Source organism: Lontra canadensis, unplaced genomic scaffold (assembly GCF_010015895.1).
Source record: "Lontra canadensis isolate GAN:19392208 unplaced genomic scaffold, GSC_riverotter_1.0 scaffold38, whole genome shotgun sequence".
In the NCBI taxonomy this organism is placed as follows: Eukaryota; Metazoa; Chordata; class Mammalia; order Carnivora; family Mustelidae; genus Lontra; species Lontra canadensis.
This window is the reverse complement of record NW_022631032.1, coordinates 7045914-7062159: the sequence shown is the minus strand read 5'-3', so window position 1 is coordinate 7062159 and position 16246 is coordinate 7045914. Positions and strand designations below refer to the sequence as shown.

Sequence of the window (16246 nt, the reverse complement as noted above, 5' to 3'; positions counted from 1 at the left end):
ACGTTTCTTCAAAAATAGAAACAAAATTCAAAATGAATGTAACAGGAGGCGATAGTTCTTCAGAAATAAAATTCAGTTTGAACAACTGCAATGTGATATATCTGGAGATATTTAAAAATACCAGTATAGATTCTGACAGGACTGTGAAACAAATGTATATTAGAAAAACAAGGAGAACTCAGATGACCAGAATGTTGATGCGAGTCACCCAAATTATAGTGTGTGGACAAAAGGCAGCAAATATGTCCTGAGATCTGTCACAAAAGGGCAGGGACACAATGCCTGTCAACCTCAAATCAGTCTCAAGCATGGTTCCATTTTTATTTGCATACTCTAAAGACTGACATGAAGAGGTTAGAAAAAGTTCACAGGATATTAACATATATTTCTAGAAAAATATGAAATAGCCCTAAGCAGAAAGGTTTGAAAGAAATGTGGATTGTTAAGCCTGGAAAAAAAGGAAGGCAACTCTATTGCACCTTTAAATGAATTAGAGTTTTCTGCCTCTGGACTTTTGCTGCAGTGATAATGTAAGCTAAAGGAAATAGCCCTAATTTTTAAAATATATGTGATTTTGGTTAACTTTAAGGCAAAATGTTCTTTAAAATAGGATGATGGGAGTATGTCATTTTGGGCCTTAGATTTTGCAAGAAGCTAACAGAAGCTGGGATTTTCACAGAACTCTTCCATGATTCCTGCACAGACAAGAGCAAACCTGAAGGAAGCAATTGTCATTATCACTGAAACAGCCCAAATGCCCACCAGTGGGAAAGTGCATGAATAAATTGTGATATATTCACACAATGGGCTATTATAAAGCAGTCAAAATGATGAACTATATAGTAACACATAATAATTGAATCTTATTAATATAACATTAAGTGAAAAAAGTCTCAGAAGATTACATGTAGCATGATGCCCTTTTAAAATGTTTTAAACAATTAAAATAATTTTAATGCTTCTTAGGAATACATGTAAATACAACATAACCATATAAAAGGAAAACAAGAGATGGCTAGAGTGAGAAAGACTGGCAATATCACCGGTGGGCAAGGATACGGGTCAGTGGAAATTCTCATTTACTGCTGATGGTAAGATAAACTGGTTACAACTATTTGAAAAACTTTTTGGTATTACCTACTAAGTTAAACATACACAAACTCTATGACCCAGCAATTCCACTTCAGGCATATACTCAACGTATTTCTCAAAAAGACATATTCAATAATGTTCACAGCAGCACTACTCACTAAAACCCCAAACTGTGGGATATCTGGGCGGCTCAGTCTGTTAAACGTCCAGCTCTTGATTTCAGGTCAGGTCACAGACTCAGGATTGTGGGATCGAGCCCTGCATTGGGCTCTGTGCTCAGCCTGGAGTCAGCTTGATTCTCTCTCTCTCTCTCTCTCTCGGCCCCTCCCCCTTCTTGTGTGCACTCTCTCTCAAAATGAATAAATAATATCCTTAAATAAAACTGTTCATAACAGGGGAATGGATATTATGTGCAATATAGTCATATAAAAATGCTATACGACAATGAGAAGAAAACAAACCATGGTTACACAAAACAGTATAGATGAATCTTGCAAACGTAACATTGGAAAAAAGAAGCCAGACACAAAAGAGTATATACTACATAATTCCATGTGTATAAAGTTCAAAAACATGAAAAACTGATTTGTGATGGTAAAGGTCAGGCTACTGGTTACTTTGGATGAGAATAATGACTAGGAAGAAGCATGAGTGAGGTCTCTGGGGTTCTGGTTCTATTTCTCAACCTAGTTTCTTGGATTCTGGTTTCATGGATGTGTTACATTGTGAAAATTCACTTATGATTGGTGTATATGTCTTGATGTCTTATAGTTCAATTAGAAGTTTGAGAGACAGAGAAGAGAGAAAAGGAAGGTAAAAATTGTATTTAAAAAGAATGGGAGATATGAAGTAAAAAGTGGAATGGATGTAAAAATGGAAGTAAAAAGAAGTAAAATGCAAGTAAAAAGAATGAAGAAGTAGTATGCTTATGGGTTAAGCATATTTTTCAAAATATATTTCAAAGTATATATAGTATGACTAGATAGTAAAATCATTTTTGCAGTGTTTTTCCTTCATATTTAATGTTTATATCTATTTACATAGCCATCTTTTTTTCCTTAGGCAACCTTTTTTTTTTTTAACTTTTATTCAACCTATTTTTATTATGAATTTGTGTGGGATAAGGAAAACTCAAATATGCCTATCCCAACCTTTTAAATAACATTTTACAGTAACATGTTTTCTGATTTAAAAAATTTTACATTTTTTTAAGTTTCAAAAACAAAAAGCAAAATGGGAAAAATCCATAATTCTACCACTGAGAACAAGTCACTCAACATTTTGATGTATATCTTCCCAGTCTTCATTATGATTTAAAAAAAAAAAACTTTTAAAGCCAGGGTTGGTGGGGTGGAGGGGAAAGCAAAGAAATGATGGATGTGTGGTTCAGGATGATGGTTTATTTGGTGGGAAAGACATAGGAGCACAGGATGCAGGAGGGGAACCTACAGGGAGGGTACTACTAATGTTCTTTGGGATGCTTATTCATTATTAAAAATAACTTAAAAATAAAGAAATAAAAGTGAGTAAAGGTGATCAAAAGATATAAACTTCCAGTTACAAAAAAAGTAAGTCATCAGATGTAATGTACAACATGGTGACTATATAGTTAATAATACCACATTGTATATTTGAAAGTTGCTAAGAGATTAGATTTTAAAAATTTTCATCACAAGAAAAAAAAATGTATAACTATGTGTGGTGGTGGATATCAACTAGACTTTTTGTGGTGATCATTTCACAATATACACAAATATTGAAGCATTATGCTGTGCACCTGAAACTAACATAATGTTATATGTCGATTCTATCTCAATAAAAAAATCTCCAGACAATACTAGAGAATCAATGAACAATGGAAGTAATTTAAATAATAAAAGAATTCAGTTAGTTATCAACATATGTAACTAACATACAAAAGTCAACAGCTTCCATAAACACAAATAATAGCTAGAGAACATAATGGTAAAGAAAGCACCATTTATAATAGCAACAAAAATAAATACTTAGGAATAAATTTAAGAAAAATGTGCAAAACCAATGAAAGCAAACACTCTTGAAAGACATGAAATTACTCTTGAAACAAAAGGAAAGGCATCCTTGAAGTTCTTGGATAAGACAACTCAACACCATAAAGATGTCAATGTAATATAATCCCCATAAAAATATCTACAAGCTTTTTTTATGAAGCTGGACAAGTTGATGCCAAAGTTTATAAGGAAGAACAAGCATGCAGGAATAGCCTAGAACACACTAAGAAATAAAAGCTATAAATATAGACTAGTCCTACCAGGTAATAAACTGTACTATGAATACCCCTGATTAAAATAAGGTGCTACTGTGGCACCTGTGTGGTTCAGTAGGTTAAGACTGCGACTCTTGTCTCAGTGTAGGTCTTGATCTCAGGGTACATGAGTTCAAGCCCCATGTTGGGCTTCATGCTGGGCACGAGCCTACTTAAAAACAAAAACAGCTACTGCCACTGCTATAAGAATAGCCATACAGAAAAGGATAGAATAGATAAAAGTGGTATCTTCAACCACAAAGCAAAGATGGGCTATTTATTTACTTATTTATTTTAGATAAGCTTTTTAATAAATGTTGCTGGCACAACTAGGTAGTCACTTGGAAACAAAGGTAAAATCAGACCCATATCTCATATTTAACACAGAAATAAACTCCACACTGATCAGGAAACTAAATGTAAAATAAAAAAAATTAGATAGAAAATAAATTAACAAATTAGAGTGGAAAAAAATATGGTGAGCTCCTCTATAAACTCAGTGTAAGGAAAATCTTTCTAATATTAATTCAAAATCCAGAGACAATAAGGGAAATAATTCATAAATTTGACCACATAAAATGTATTTTAAAGTTGCATGGTAAAGTCAAAGAACTGCCAAATTAGATGAAAATATTTGTAACGGGGCACCTGGGTGGCTCAGTAGTTAAGCATCTGCCTTTGGCTCAGGTCATGATCTCAGAGTCCTGGGATCGAGCCCCACATTGGGCTCCCTACTCAGTGGGAAGCCTGCTTCTCCCTCTCCCACTCCCCCTGCTTGTGTTCCCTCTCTCGCTGCCTCTCTCCGTCTGTCAAATGAATAAATAAAATCTTAAAAAAAGAAAATATCTGTAGCATATCCCACAACTTAAGGTATTATATTAGCTTAAGGACTAATATCCATAATATATAAAGAACTCTCAAATTTTGAGGGGAAAAACCCAAAACTCTGATAGAATAATGGGAAAGATAAATGAACAGAAAAATTTCCATGAATAAAAATAAAAATAATTTAATAAATAAAAACAGAGCAGGTATGGACCAGTGATGAGGGTGTATCACCAACCAAGGATTATGATTAATAAAACTCTATGTACCTAAGGGCCAGTCAAAACTCTAGGAATTCCCATAATAGATTTTATGCTGAAAATGAAAGTAGCTTAGTCTCCTAAAAACCTAAAATGCTATTACTAAGATACATTTGGGTGCCCAGATAAACAGGGGAAAAAAGAAAATGACTTCCCTTCCCTTTTGCTGCTGAATCTCACAGTTTTCCCCATGGGTTCTGAATTCCAACTCCCACACTAGGTAAGAGTGGCTACCATGATCCAAACATTGAGGTGTCAGAAGGTTTCAGGGTGAACCAGTTATTCTTCCCAGGTCCCTTCCACCTCTAAAATTCTGTATACCATTTTTAATTTTTTTATTATGTTCAGTGAGCCAAAATATAGTGCATTATTAGTTTTTGAAGTAGTGTTCAACGATTCACTAGTTGCATATAACAACACCCAGTGTTGATTAATGACCTGGTCTCCCAAAACAGCCGCTTAAATCTACCCACTCAGTTACTGAGGCAGAATGGCTTTCCCAGACTCCCTCTTCCTAACTGCAGTCGTCCCCAGGGGCACTTCTTATTCCCCATAGCAGAACCCCCGATATATATTTGTTTCTGTGTTTATATCCCTATCATTGCTTATAAAAATGAAAGATTTAATAGGGTGAGGAAGCGGGATGAAATAAGCACAGAAAGAAAAAGCAATATGTTGAGTAATGTTAGAACACAAAAATGCACTCTTTGATTTCTATATTCTCTAGAGCTGGAACTCAAATTTGGCTTCAGCTTCCTAGCAGGCAGAGCAGAGAAGCAAACAGGAGGAAAGAGAAGATTTGACAATGCCCATAAAATTGGAGCCAGTTTTTCCAAAGACCGCATTTCCATTTGCTTAGAGCTGTGTCCCAGCAGTGTGCTTTAACAGGCTTCTGCTATCAGCCCGTGAGAGCCAACAGCTAAACAGCAAGGGTTTTTGCAAGTTGGTTGTTAAATCATTAGTAGCTTGAAATCTGCCAAGGTGGGAACATTCAGCAAACACTACAAATCAGGTCATTTTCTCTTTCATTTTTTTTCCTTTTCTTTCCCTATTTTTGCCTCCAGAGAGCCAGTTTACCAGCACACCCTGCATTTTCCAAAGGTCATTGTAGGGGAACACTATTCTAGCTTAGAGTTGCTGCAAGTGGGAGGGAGAAAGGTTTGGTGTACAAGCTTGTTGAATGCCATGGAAACAACCTGCAGGAAAAGAGAGGAGGAACATCTATGCCCAAGATCAGAGAATGACTGGACCCCACCCGCTCTTTCCAATACCACCCTTTGGAATTTCATTCCCATGATTATAAGAAATGCTATGCCCAGGAGGGATGGACATACCTCCCCATTCAAAAATGCATCCAGAAAGACTGGGGAGGTCCCAGGGAAGGTTATTATGCTTTTCATGAGGTTAACATTTCCCAAGACTGTGTTTCACAGCATTGTTAATAAGAGTCCCATGCTGAAATAAATTTCAGAATGAGTGGGTTAAAGTTATCTTTAATGCAGGACTTCTCAAAGCCTTTGGGAGGCAAATGTGTCCTTGTGGCACAGAATGTACATCAATTCCCAAACTTACTTTACCCGAGGACACTGTAGTAGCATACCTTGGGACACCAGGCTAAAAAAACACCTGGCTCATCAGGGTTCCTTGCAGTTTTGAAAAGTAGTACCAGGACATTATTCCACAGAAATATTTTTTTCATATAGGACTTGAAGCTCTGACATTTTTGTTTATAAAGACATGAGTTGCATATCTTTGTTTTTCACCTAAACCATTTAATTATGCCCATAGGTGTCCACACATCCATCAGCAGAGCTTACTTAAGACATGAAGGGAATCATTTGAGGACAAGAAATTTCCTAACTCATAGCCTGTGTCCCCAGGAACTCACTCTGTCCTGTTGTGGAAACCAGGCATCGGCAATGTCAAAGCCCAAAGCCAGCACACATTTCAACTTCTAAGACTACAGCAGAGAATGAGCATTTCTCATCATTTTTTAACCTTGACTTTTTCACCTTCCCTCAACTCCCATTCCATTTCCTTTTTTGTATTTTTCCTTCTTCTTCAAATAGCTTTATAAACTCCTAAGATGGTTTACTGTGATGTGGGCAGCCTACATATATATTCATTCACCTAATCATTTATGGTGTCCTTCTGGATTCAGGGCCACGAATGGGAAAGACCAGGCCATGTTGTCACAGAGCTCATAGTACAACATTAATGAATGCTCATTTCCTCTCCTACTTATCTCCTTTATTTGCTTTGCCTCGGCTCTTTCTCCCTATTTTGCTTGACACTCTATGCTGTTCCTCCCCACTCTTGTTCATCCTTTCTCCTCCCTTCCTTGATAGCTTTTTCCAATGACTAATAGGAACCCAGCTCAGCTGGTTTTTATCACGCTCCTGTCCTTGCATTTTTCCAGCTCAATTAAGCCATTACCAGGACTAAATGAGGCATGGACTCTCCAAAAGTCACACCTGTTGTCAGGGAGATGGAGGGTAAGAACCTGTGCAGCTGGCGGGCGAACAGCAAGCCAGGCTGGAGGGAGGCAGCCGAGTGTGACTCGGCAGCTTGTGTTCCCCCAGTGCTGAAAGAGGGCCCTCATTTTAAAACAAGATGTCCCTTGCTTTAATACAGAAGGAATGAAGTCTGACACAGATCTGAGGATGGTCACATTAATGATGACAGATAAGATGTCTCTAATTTTTTAACAAATGCACCCCAGGTGTGTATAAAAACCCACATTGTGGATGTGTCCTCAGCTAGAGGTAAAGAAAGCTGTAACCAGAGCCAGGTACATGGGTTTTGTGATTATTGGTTGAACTTTCTCAGGTTTTTCCCTATTCACCCTCATTAAAGTGTACACATTTCACCTTTTCTGCAATGGTGGCTTCACACCTTACTGTTACTGTTCTTTATGATCAGTATGACAAAAGAGGCCAAAGGTTATAGTATAATAAATCACAGACAAATCAATGTATTCACTGTATGTAGATAAATGATTTCTACTGGAAATCAATTTTGGTTTCATAACCACCTTTTCTCTAGGCAACCTAGAATATTTATGTCTGCATGTTAGGAATCAACAAATTAATAGTTTTTGAGCTTGTCATGCCTCTAATTTACTGAGTGGTTTTATTTATTTATTGTTTTATTTATTTATTTCTGAGTCGTTCTATGTTTAGAGGTCTATGCTTTGGTTTTGTCTAGCTGAAATGTAGACAAAATCATTCTTCTCTAGAGTTACACAATTTCTGGAAATGTTAAAGCCAAGGGGTCAAGAACCAAGGTGGTTTTTACTTTGATGGAAATCGAAATGTTGCAATGTTGTCTTCTAACCTTGCCCTTCTATCCTCTGTTCATTCACCCCTGACTCTGGAACTTTTTGGACAAATTCAAGTTCAAGAGATATTGACACTTTTCAGTATCAGGTACCATGTTCAGTACTGAGAAGGCAACTGTGATCATGATGAAGATCCTCCCCTCAGGAACCTTTGGTCTTGTGGGATGACCATTCTCTATTCTGTCCTACAATTCCCCCCAGACAACTGCTCATTTATACTGGTCATGTTTCATTCATTCTTTCAGCAAATATTTGTGGAGCACATATTAAATTCTAGGCATTATACTTGGTGCCAAGCTACAGGGATGAGAAGAGATAGGCCATACCCTCAAGAAGTTTCTGGTCCCCACTTTGAATTAATTCTCCTTGAGGTATCTTCTGCCTCTGTACTTTCACAACATCTACTTCATGCCTCTTCCTAGCATTTGCATCACTACTTATAATATGTATCTTTATCTCCTTTTAAACCATGAGTACCTTGAAGGCAACAATCTCAACTTTCTCTCCTAGGTTCCTCACATCCCCTAGTGTTTAACACATTGTGGCAGGGCTCAGTAACTGTTTTTGAATGAATCAATAATTTACAAATTAATGAACCTATGGAGCCATGACCAATCTTCCTGATTTCCCATCCCACATCTCTTGGATTAGGAACTCACCAATCAGTCATCTGTTAGTACTGAAACACTCATCATGATTTCAAGGACCTTCTAAACATAAAACCAGCTGGTACACGGGTCATTTCCTCTTCCAAATATATTTGCCTTTGAGATAAAGAACAAATACTAGCTTCAGCTTGTGTTTACAATACTTTTTTACAGGAGGACAAACATGATTGTATATGATTTAAATGAAATGAACTTATAGTAAGGAAAACAAATGGGTTCACTTGAGACTCTTGGATAGATACTTTTAATATAGCTACAGAAAGAAGAAATATAATAACAATGGCTTAAACGAGCTAGAAGCATTTTCTATCTGTCATGTAAAAGTCTGGGAACAGTCTCATACAGAGGTTCTGCTCCATGAAATCATCAGCTCATGGCACCATCATTCCCTAAGATAGGGTGCCTGGGTCAAGATGGGCTCCAGCTGTCACCTAGACCTCCGATGCAGCAGAAGGAAGGAAGATGGATGAAAAGACAAAGGACAAACACAAACTCTTAAGCAGTTTCTTGGAGGCCGCCACAGGCACCTCAGCTGACATCCCACTGGTCATAAAGGAAGTTGAGGGAAGTGGTTTTTATGTCAGGTAACCACATGTCAAGCTAAAAACGATTTTAGTGTGGCATAAAAGGAGTACAGACAGGAGGGATACAATCAGATGTCTTTACTGCAGATACTGCAACTGAAGTGTTAGTGACTAAGGACTTATGTACTTTGATTCCTGCAAGCTGAAGTCACAATGAACTCCAAGTGTTAATTCACTGTGCTATGATCACAGTTGATACTGCTCTGATTGTCACTATCAATGACAGCAGGACTGAGGGAGAAGGAAAAGAAACCTTTTGCAGTAAGGAAACTGGGGGCAGTGGGAGTCTGGGAAAGGCGGCAGCAACAGCAATGGCAATAGCAATCGAAAGGGGAAGACAGGGTGGAGAAAGACGGTAGAGTCAGCGGGACAAAGTGGTTGGATATTGGAGGAAAGAAAGAGGGAGGATTTAGAATGACTTAGCTTTCAAACAAATTAGACCCTAGTAATTGGACTAAAAAGGGCAGTTTGGAGACTGCATTGGACTGGTGGAGTTAACTGCTACAAATTGACCCAAAATCTCTCCTTGATCTATTACTTCTCACCATGAATTTTCTTTTGAACGGACTAATGAAGTTAATAAACTTCTCCAAGTAGTTAATCTTTCACAGGGAAAATTTAACAGGTCTTAGTGACCTACCTTAATTAGTAATAATGTTCACTCTCCTAATTCAGTACACTACTCCGGACTCCTTAAAATTCTTAGTTCTTGAGGTATTCTTAATTCAAGTGCCAGAATTTCTCACTTGAGTAAGTTGAATATATGGAGAATCTATTCCCCCATCTAGAAAATAAAGTCGGTACTGCAGTTGTGAAATTTAAAATACACTGGATGTTTAAAGGACGTGACACAATGCCTGGTTCAATAAATGCTAGTTTTTGTCTCCTTCCAAAGTACTTTTTTTTTAATGCATTCATTCAACATTTATTCAGCACTTACTATTGCAGACATGGCTAAATGCTAGGGAACACAGCTGAATTTAGTTCTTGAAACCAAAGTTATCATTTTTTTTTTCACTTCTGAATGTTGAGATAAATTCTGATCCCCTATACCAATGTGCCTGCCTACTGGACTGGGAGTTCCTGAGGGCAGGGAACATGCATACATTTGTTACCTTTATATTCCCAGTCCTTAACTCATGTACTTATTAAATGTATGAATGAATGCATGACCAAGGTTCAAGAAATGAAGCCAAAAATCTAAATGCAGGACTGGAGTCAGAGAACTATGGTAGTTCTGGATGGATCATGGATGTTCAGACATGAGGTCATGGAGAAGTTCAGACATTATGGGAGACAATTCCATGAATGCTGAGTGTCCGTCGGGGTACTCCTTCCACATGGGGACCAGCATCTGCTAGAATGGCTATTGGAGGAGGTAGGGTTCCTAAAGGGCAAGAGGCAGCATGTGACATGGGAAATCCAGGCTGTGCTCCACCCCTAAGCTGGATGCCTCAGTGTAGGGCTGTGTCTGGCCCAGAGGAGTTCTTTTCTCCATTCACACAAAGGCCCCAGTTTGCCAAGCTACACCCTGTGGATATGAGCACCTAAAAACTGAAAGATTAGATGTTTTCCAGGCAAAGTTTGGGCCAGAGGGACCAAAAAGAGGGGGAATGGCATATGTGAGGTCTGAGAATTTTACAAAAAGCCTGGTGTACTTGAGGAACTGAAGGCATTTTGGGATGACTGGAGCATGGAGTTCAAAGAGAAGACCACCAAGAGTGAAACTGGATCACAGCTAGCATTTTCCGTGAGTTTACTAGTTACACTGTGTTAATGACCCTTCATGCATATTTATTCAGATCACAGAAAATGACTTTACCAAAGTCGTATGTTAGAAAACAGTGAAACTATGATTCAAAGCCAGGTTTAACTTCAGACCCTGTGCTCCAAACCACATGTTCCGTAGCATCCAAAGATTTGCAAAAGCAGATTGCAAAGGAATGAAACTAGAGGCAGGAAAGTCTATGAGGAAATAGTTGCAGAAATCCAGATACAAAATGCTGGCAGACTTAAGATGGCCTTGGACATAGAAAGGAGTAGATGATTTCAGAGATTTAGGAAGCACAATCCACAGGACTTGGTGGTTGTTTGAATATGAAAGGCAATGATGAGAAGAGGGAGAAGGCTGGGATGACTCCTTATTTTGTGTCTTTGTGGGTGGTACACCATTTGCTGAGATTAAAAAACAATGAAGTAGCAACCAGCAACCTTGGGAGAAAGGTGAGTTTAGAGCCTGCCAAGTTGGAAGCACCTGTCATCCAGGTGGAGATGGCCACATGACAGTTCAGTACTGGCCCTGAACCTCAGAAGAAGCTGTATAGTTACCCAACATGAACATATAATTGGCAATTGACCCAGAAAGTGGGTGATAGGGTGTAGAGAAGAACAAAGATTTCCTAGCAGAAGGACTTTTCCCTAGATCCAGCTGTTAAGCCTTATCAACATAATCTGACCTTTGATTTATAGGCATCTTCTACAAGAATCATTCCTCAAAAGTTTACAGAGTATTATAAACTGAAACCAGAAATCTATGATAAGGTACAAAAATGGGAATCTACTATAATAAAGAAAGAATTAAAAAATGGCCTTTTCTGACATTTTTGATTGATTTAAAACCAAATTTAAACTTAAATATGACTATTCTGTATTTTCTGTAAGAACATAGGTGCTGAATAAAATATCATTTATATAACAATAATGCAAGGAACTACTTCTACTAAGAAAATTCTATGCATTATTCACGCAGAAGAATGAATGAATTAAAATCCAGCAATGACATCAGTGGAGGCCTTAGCTTATCAATTACCTCTTTAAAATGTGGCCTCACAACTGAACACAGTCCTCCAATATGGGCAAGTAAAGTTTTCTGTATCTTACACAGAGTGCTATAAAAATGAGACTCTCAGTCATGCCTTACCCTCCTGTTACCCATCAGCCTCTCTAAATGGAAATTCTAAGCCATGTTAGTTGCAGTCATCATAACAAGACGGGATTTAGGCTTAGCTGAATTCATTTTATCTCTTTTCTTTTAGAAAGCCTCACAGACACCCTTTACGTGATGTGGCTTCTAAAGACCCAAGGACCACCCACCTAGTAATCTGCAAAGGCAAAGGCAGAAATGGATATTCAAACACCACAGCCTCCGTTCTGTTATTAATTACTCTGTAGACATGTGCCCATACTGTAGGGAGTGAACTGCACCAAGGGGGAAAGTTCCAGGGGCCCCCAAACCACCAGCACTCTTGTTTTCCCCCTGGAGAGAAAGCAGAACTATGGCGTTTTATAGCTGCTGTTTCATCCTTTTGGCAAGTACCTGGTGCACTTCTGCCTATGGGCCTGACCAACGAGCCCAGAAGAAAGGGGACATTATCCTCGGGGGGCTCTTTCCTATTCATTTTGGAGTAGCAGCCAAAGATCAAGATCTAAAATCAAGGCCGGAGTCTGTGGAATGTATAAGGTAAGGAAATGAGCCAAGTCAAAGACTCTCTTCTACTGTAGAAAAACTGTACCAAACCCAAAGTAATTTTTTTGAAACTTGGTTCTCTCTTTTTAAAGATGGTGATTGGTAGTCATGCTGAAATCACTCCATTCCCTTTTTAAAAGAAATTTTTCAAAAAGTAGAATGTCAAAAATATAAATCCATGGCCTGTTGGGGATATGTGTCCAGTCACTTCATAAATGAATCGTCATTATTCATCTAGCAGCAGTGTTGCTGAATGAAAGACTAAGTACCTAGATGGAAATTTATTACAGGTCTTGAAAACCTGAGTAGTAAAATCTCCCATTTACCTTAAGTGCCCCAGGTATGAAAGTCAGTAATACCTGAGTGCTGGCTGCCTCACTCTCACTTTTTATTAAAAAAGATTTTAAAGTTGAAAGAAACTTCAGTGGTTGATATGATACAGGCATCTTCAAAATGCAGACTGCAAGATTTTGGAAGTCCTTCTTATAGAAGGCTGCAATCCAGCTGCTTAACACAGAATACCCCTAACGCCAATGGAGAAAACACAGAATCTATCTAAGCGTCTCACTGAACTCTCTCTTCAGTTATTGGAAGACAGCTATCATGTCCCATCGAATCACTTCTTTTCTGTGCCTGAGTCTTGGTTTTCTGAACAATTACTTCATGACATGATTTCCAGACCCCTCACCATTTTCACTGCCCTCCATCTAATGTTCCCTAATTTATCATGACTATGATACGGCATCTAGAATTAGGCACAATTCTTTCAAACAAGATCTGACTTCTGCGGAGTAGAATGGACTGTGTATCACTTCCCTTCACAAGGGTATCAGAGACCAGGAATGCACCCCAAGTTTTTACCCAGCTTTTAAGAGAAAATACCACTTTCTCACTAAGACTTGCAATGCTCAAAAGGGATCTTGCATTTTTTCCTACTCTTCCTGTTTGCTGGAAAATGAAAATGAAAACTACAATTGCTCCAACAAAACTGGATTTCTGTTCATGTTTCTAATGAAAGCTGGAAAATTAGATAAAATTTTCACATTTTTCTCATGAATACAGAAAAACTAAGTACAGAATTTCAATTATATTGATTATATACCTCACATAACCTATGTGGACATATACCCTCTTTGTTGTGCCCTACTGGACAGAGTTTTGTGTGTGCTACATACATACTTAAGATCAAGTAAGAAACCCTGAAATACTATATTTTTTAAGTTATATTTAAGAAAGACAATAAAAGCAGTATAACTGTTTTATGTAAAGAAATAGTCTATAACCTCTCTAATTTTGCAGGTTTAAAACAAATAACTAAAAAAATAAATGATGGAAACATAAAGAAAATAACTAGGAGAAAATGTCACATTAAAAGTTAGGAACCTAAACAATACAGCGGAGTATATAGCAAATTGTATTTTTTACCACCTGTCATTGAGTTCCTGTAATCTACCACATAAAGAAAGAACCTGCGGAGTTGTTACATTTCTTCGTTTGGGCACTGATACACTGATTCCACATAAACTTCTAGCTCTTACTCTGGGCCAAATCCCGAGAGATGAAAACTATGTCACTGACCCTACTTCTCTTTGTTAAATTTGCTTGATATTTATTTAAAATAATGTTCTTTGAAAAGCAATGCACCCTTATTTTTAAAAACAGAATATATAAATAAAGGGAAAGCCACATTTTTTAAAACCATCCCTCCACCACCCAGAAATAACCAGTTTGTAAACAGCCCTTCTAGATATGTTTGTTAGTTTACAAAGATGAGACTCATCATTTCCCTTTCCCCTTTAACCTCCAATAATTTCATAACCTAAATTTGTGACCCTGCAAACCTCAAGTAATTTTTAGGCTCCAACCTATTAAAATCCTAATCTTATTTATATTTTCTCTAATCTTTCTTTAATCTGTATTATTTTTTAATACTTCACATTATCAACTTCAAATTCTTTGCTGGATGAAGCAGAAACAAATTATTCATTCTATTACTACAATCTTTGTTATCATTACTCCCTCTGTGTAAGGACTAGAGTGAGAATTTTACATAATTATCTCATGTTCACAGCCACCATATAAAAGGTAGGCACTGTCCCCATTTTACAGAGAGGTCTCGGAGTCTCAAAGAACACATCACAAAACAAAAGGGTAACAGAGCCATGCATGATTCAAGCGCAGCTTTGCCCAGTCCCTACTCTCAAGGCATTGACCAGAAAGCCTCCCATTTTCTTCCATTTCTTCTTTCTTCCAGGTACAATTTCCGCGGGTTTCGTTGGTTACAAGCAATGATATTTGCCATTGAGGAAATCAACAGCAGCCCAGCCCTTCTTCCCAACATGACACTGGGATACAGAATATTTGACACCTGCAACACCGTTTCTAAAGCCTTGGAGGCTACCCTGAGTTTTGTGGCACAGAATAAAATTGATTCTCTGAACCTTGACGAGTTCTGCAACTGCTCAGAGCACATCCCCTCTACTATTGCTGTAGTGGGAGCAACTGGCTCGGGCATCTCCACAGCGGTGGCAAACCTGCTGGGCCTCTTCTACATCCCCCAGGTACATGTAGGGCAGCAGGGTAAGCTGTGGGGCAGCAGGGTAAGCTGCCCTCAGGTGGGGCAGCAGGGTAAGCTGTCATCGGGACTCAAAGAGCTGCCATGCCCACTGTCCATACAGCTTGCTATTTTCCTACCTCTGGTTTACATTAGCACAGAAGGCCTTTTAATTAGTCAGGGCACTGTACCATGACCATTTGGGATTTCTGAGACCCTAACATCAATCATGTCAACTAAACCTTCATAACTCTTCCAAAGTTCTTTTAAAAATACCATGTATAAAACTTTGTCTTTTTTTTATCAGAGTGTTCAGTTATTTACTTTTCACTCCCTTCCTTCAGTGAATGCCCACTCTTCTGATTTTACTAAAAGGAATGAGACCATGTGATGTAAATCTCACCTTTCAAACTCAAAATATCTGTCCCTAATCCTATTCCCTTAAAAGTCTACCTCTCTATCTTCTGGTTGAGGGTTTAGCTCAGGGGGAAGAAGAGTATACTTCCTCACAGAACAGGAACTTACTCATTACCTTGCACATTCTAGAAATGGAAAATATTCTATTTCATTCAACAAATATTTATAAAACATATATGAATAAATAGTATCCACCCGCAGGAACTCAGCCTAGGTGGAGAGATGTCTGTATTTTGAAATACTAGTAAACAGTTCACTGAAACAAGTGCTATCATAAACATTTATTCAAAGTTGCATATTTTCCCCCTGTGAAGTACACCTTTTTGCATGTTAATATTCACAGATCTATGACATCATTTTATAAGAGTGAAAAATTGGAAACAACCTAAATGTCCATGGATGGGAGAATCAACTCAAATGTAACATCATTTATGACAATTTTTAAATCAAATTATAAATGATAATTGAATTTATCATTTTCAATGTCTAATATATAAAATTTGTAAGAGTACCTTTCATAAATTCACATTTATATGTTGGGAGTCTCCATTTCTTTGGTGATAGACATTATCCTTTTATATACATGTGGCAACTCAAAAAGTCTTGTCATCATTTCCCAAATCCTTACTTCAGGGAATTAAAGGTGCTTCCCATGGGGAAGCCCTGACTATAACTTTTGTGCAAAATGATCCAACAATGCCCTTATCAGTAAATGTGCTGGGCAACATGCAAATATGCATCTTATAATTTTGGCAT

General features: G+C 37.8%; 1 protein-coding gene across 2 annotated transcripts in view; it reads left to right on the top strand.

Annotated features, from left to right (window-relative positions):
- Positions 1-16246, top strand: part of CASR (calcium sensing receptor) — a 76742-nt gene that overhangs the window by 36622 nt on the left and 23874 nt on the right. Inside the window, exons 1-3 of one of the 2 annotated variants that reach the window (XM_032869536.1) lie at positions 5927-5937; positions 12089-12513; positions 14774-15080. In XM_032869536.1, coding sequence (XP_032725427.1) covers positions 12329-12513; positions 14774-15080 — 492 coding nt within the window. In that variant the 5' untranslated portion in view covers positions 5927-5937; positions 12089-12328. Of the gene's footprint in view, positions 1-5926; positions 5938-12088; positions 12514-14773; positions 15081-16246 lie in introns of those variants that run through there. The other variant, XM_032869535.1, reaches the window with a different exon arrangement.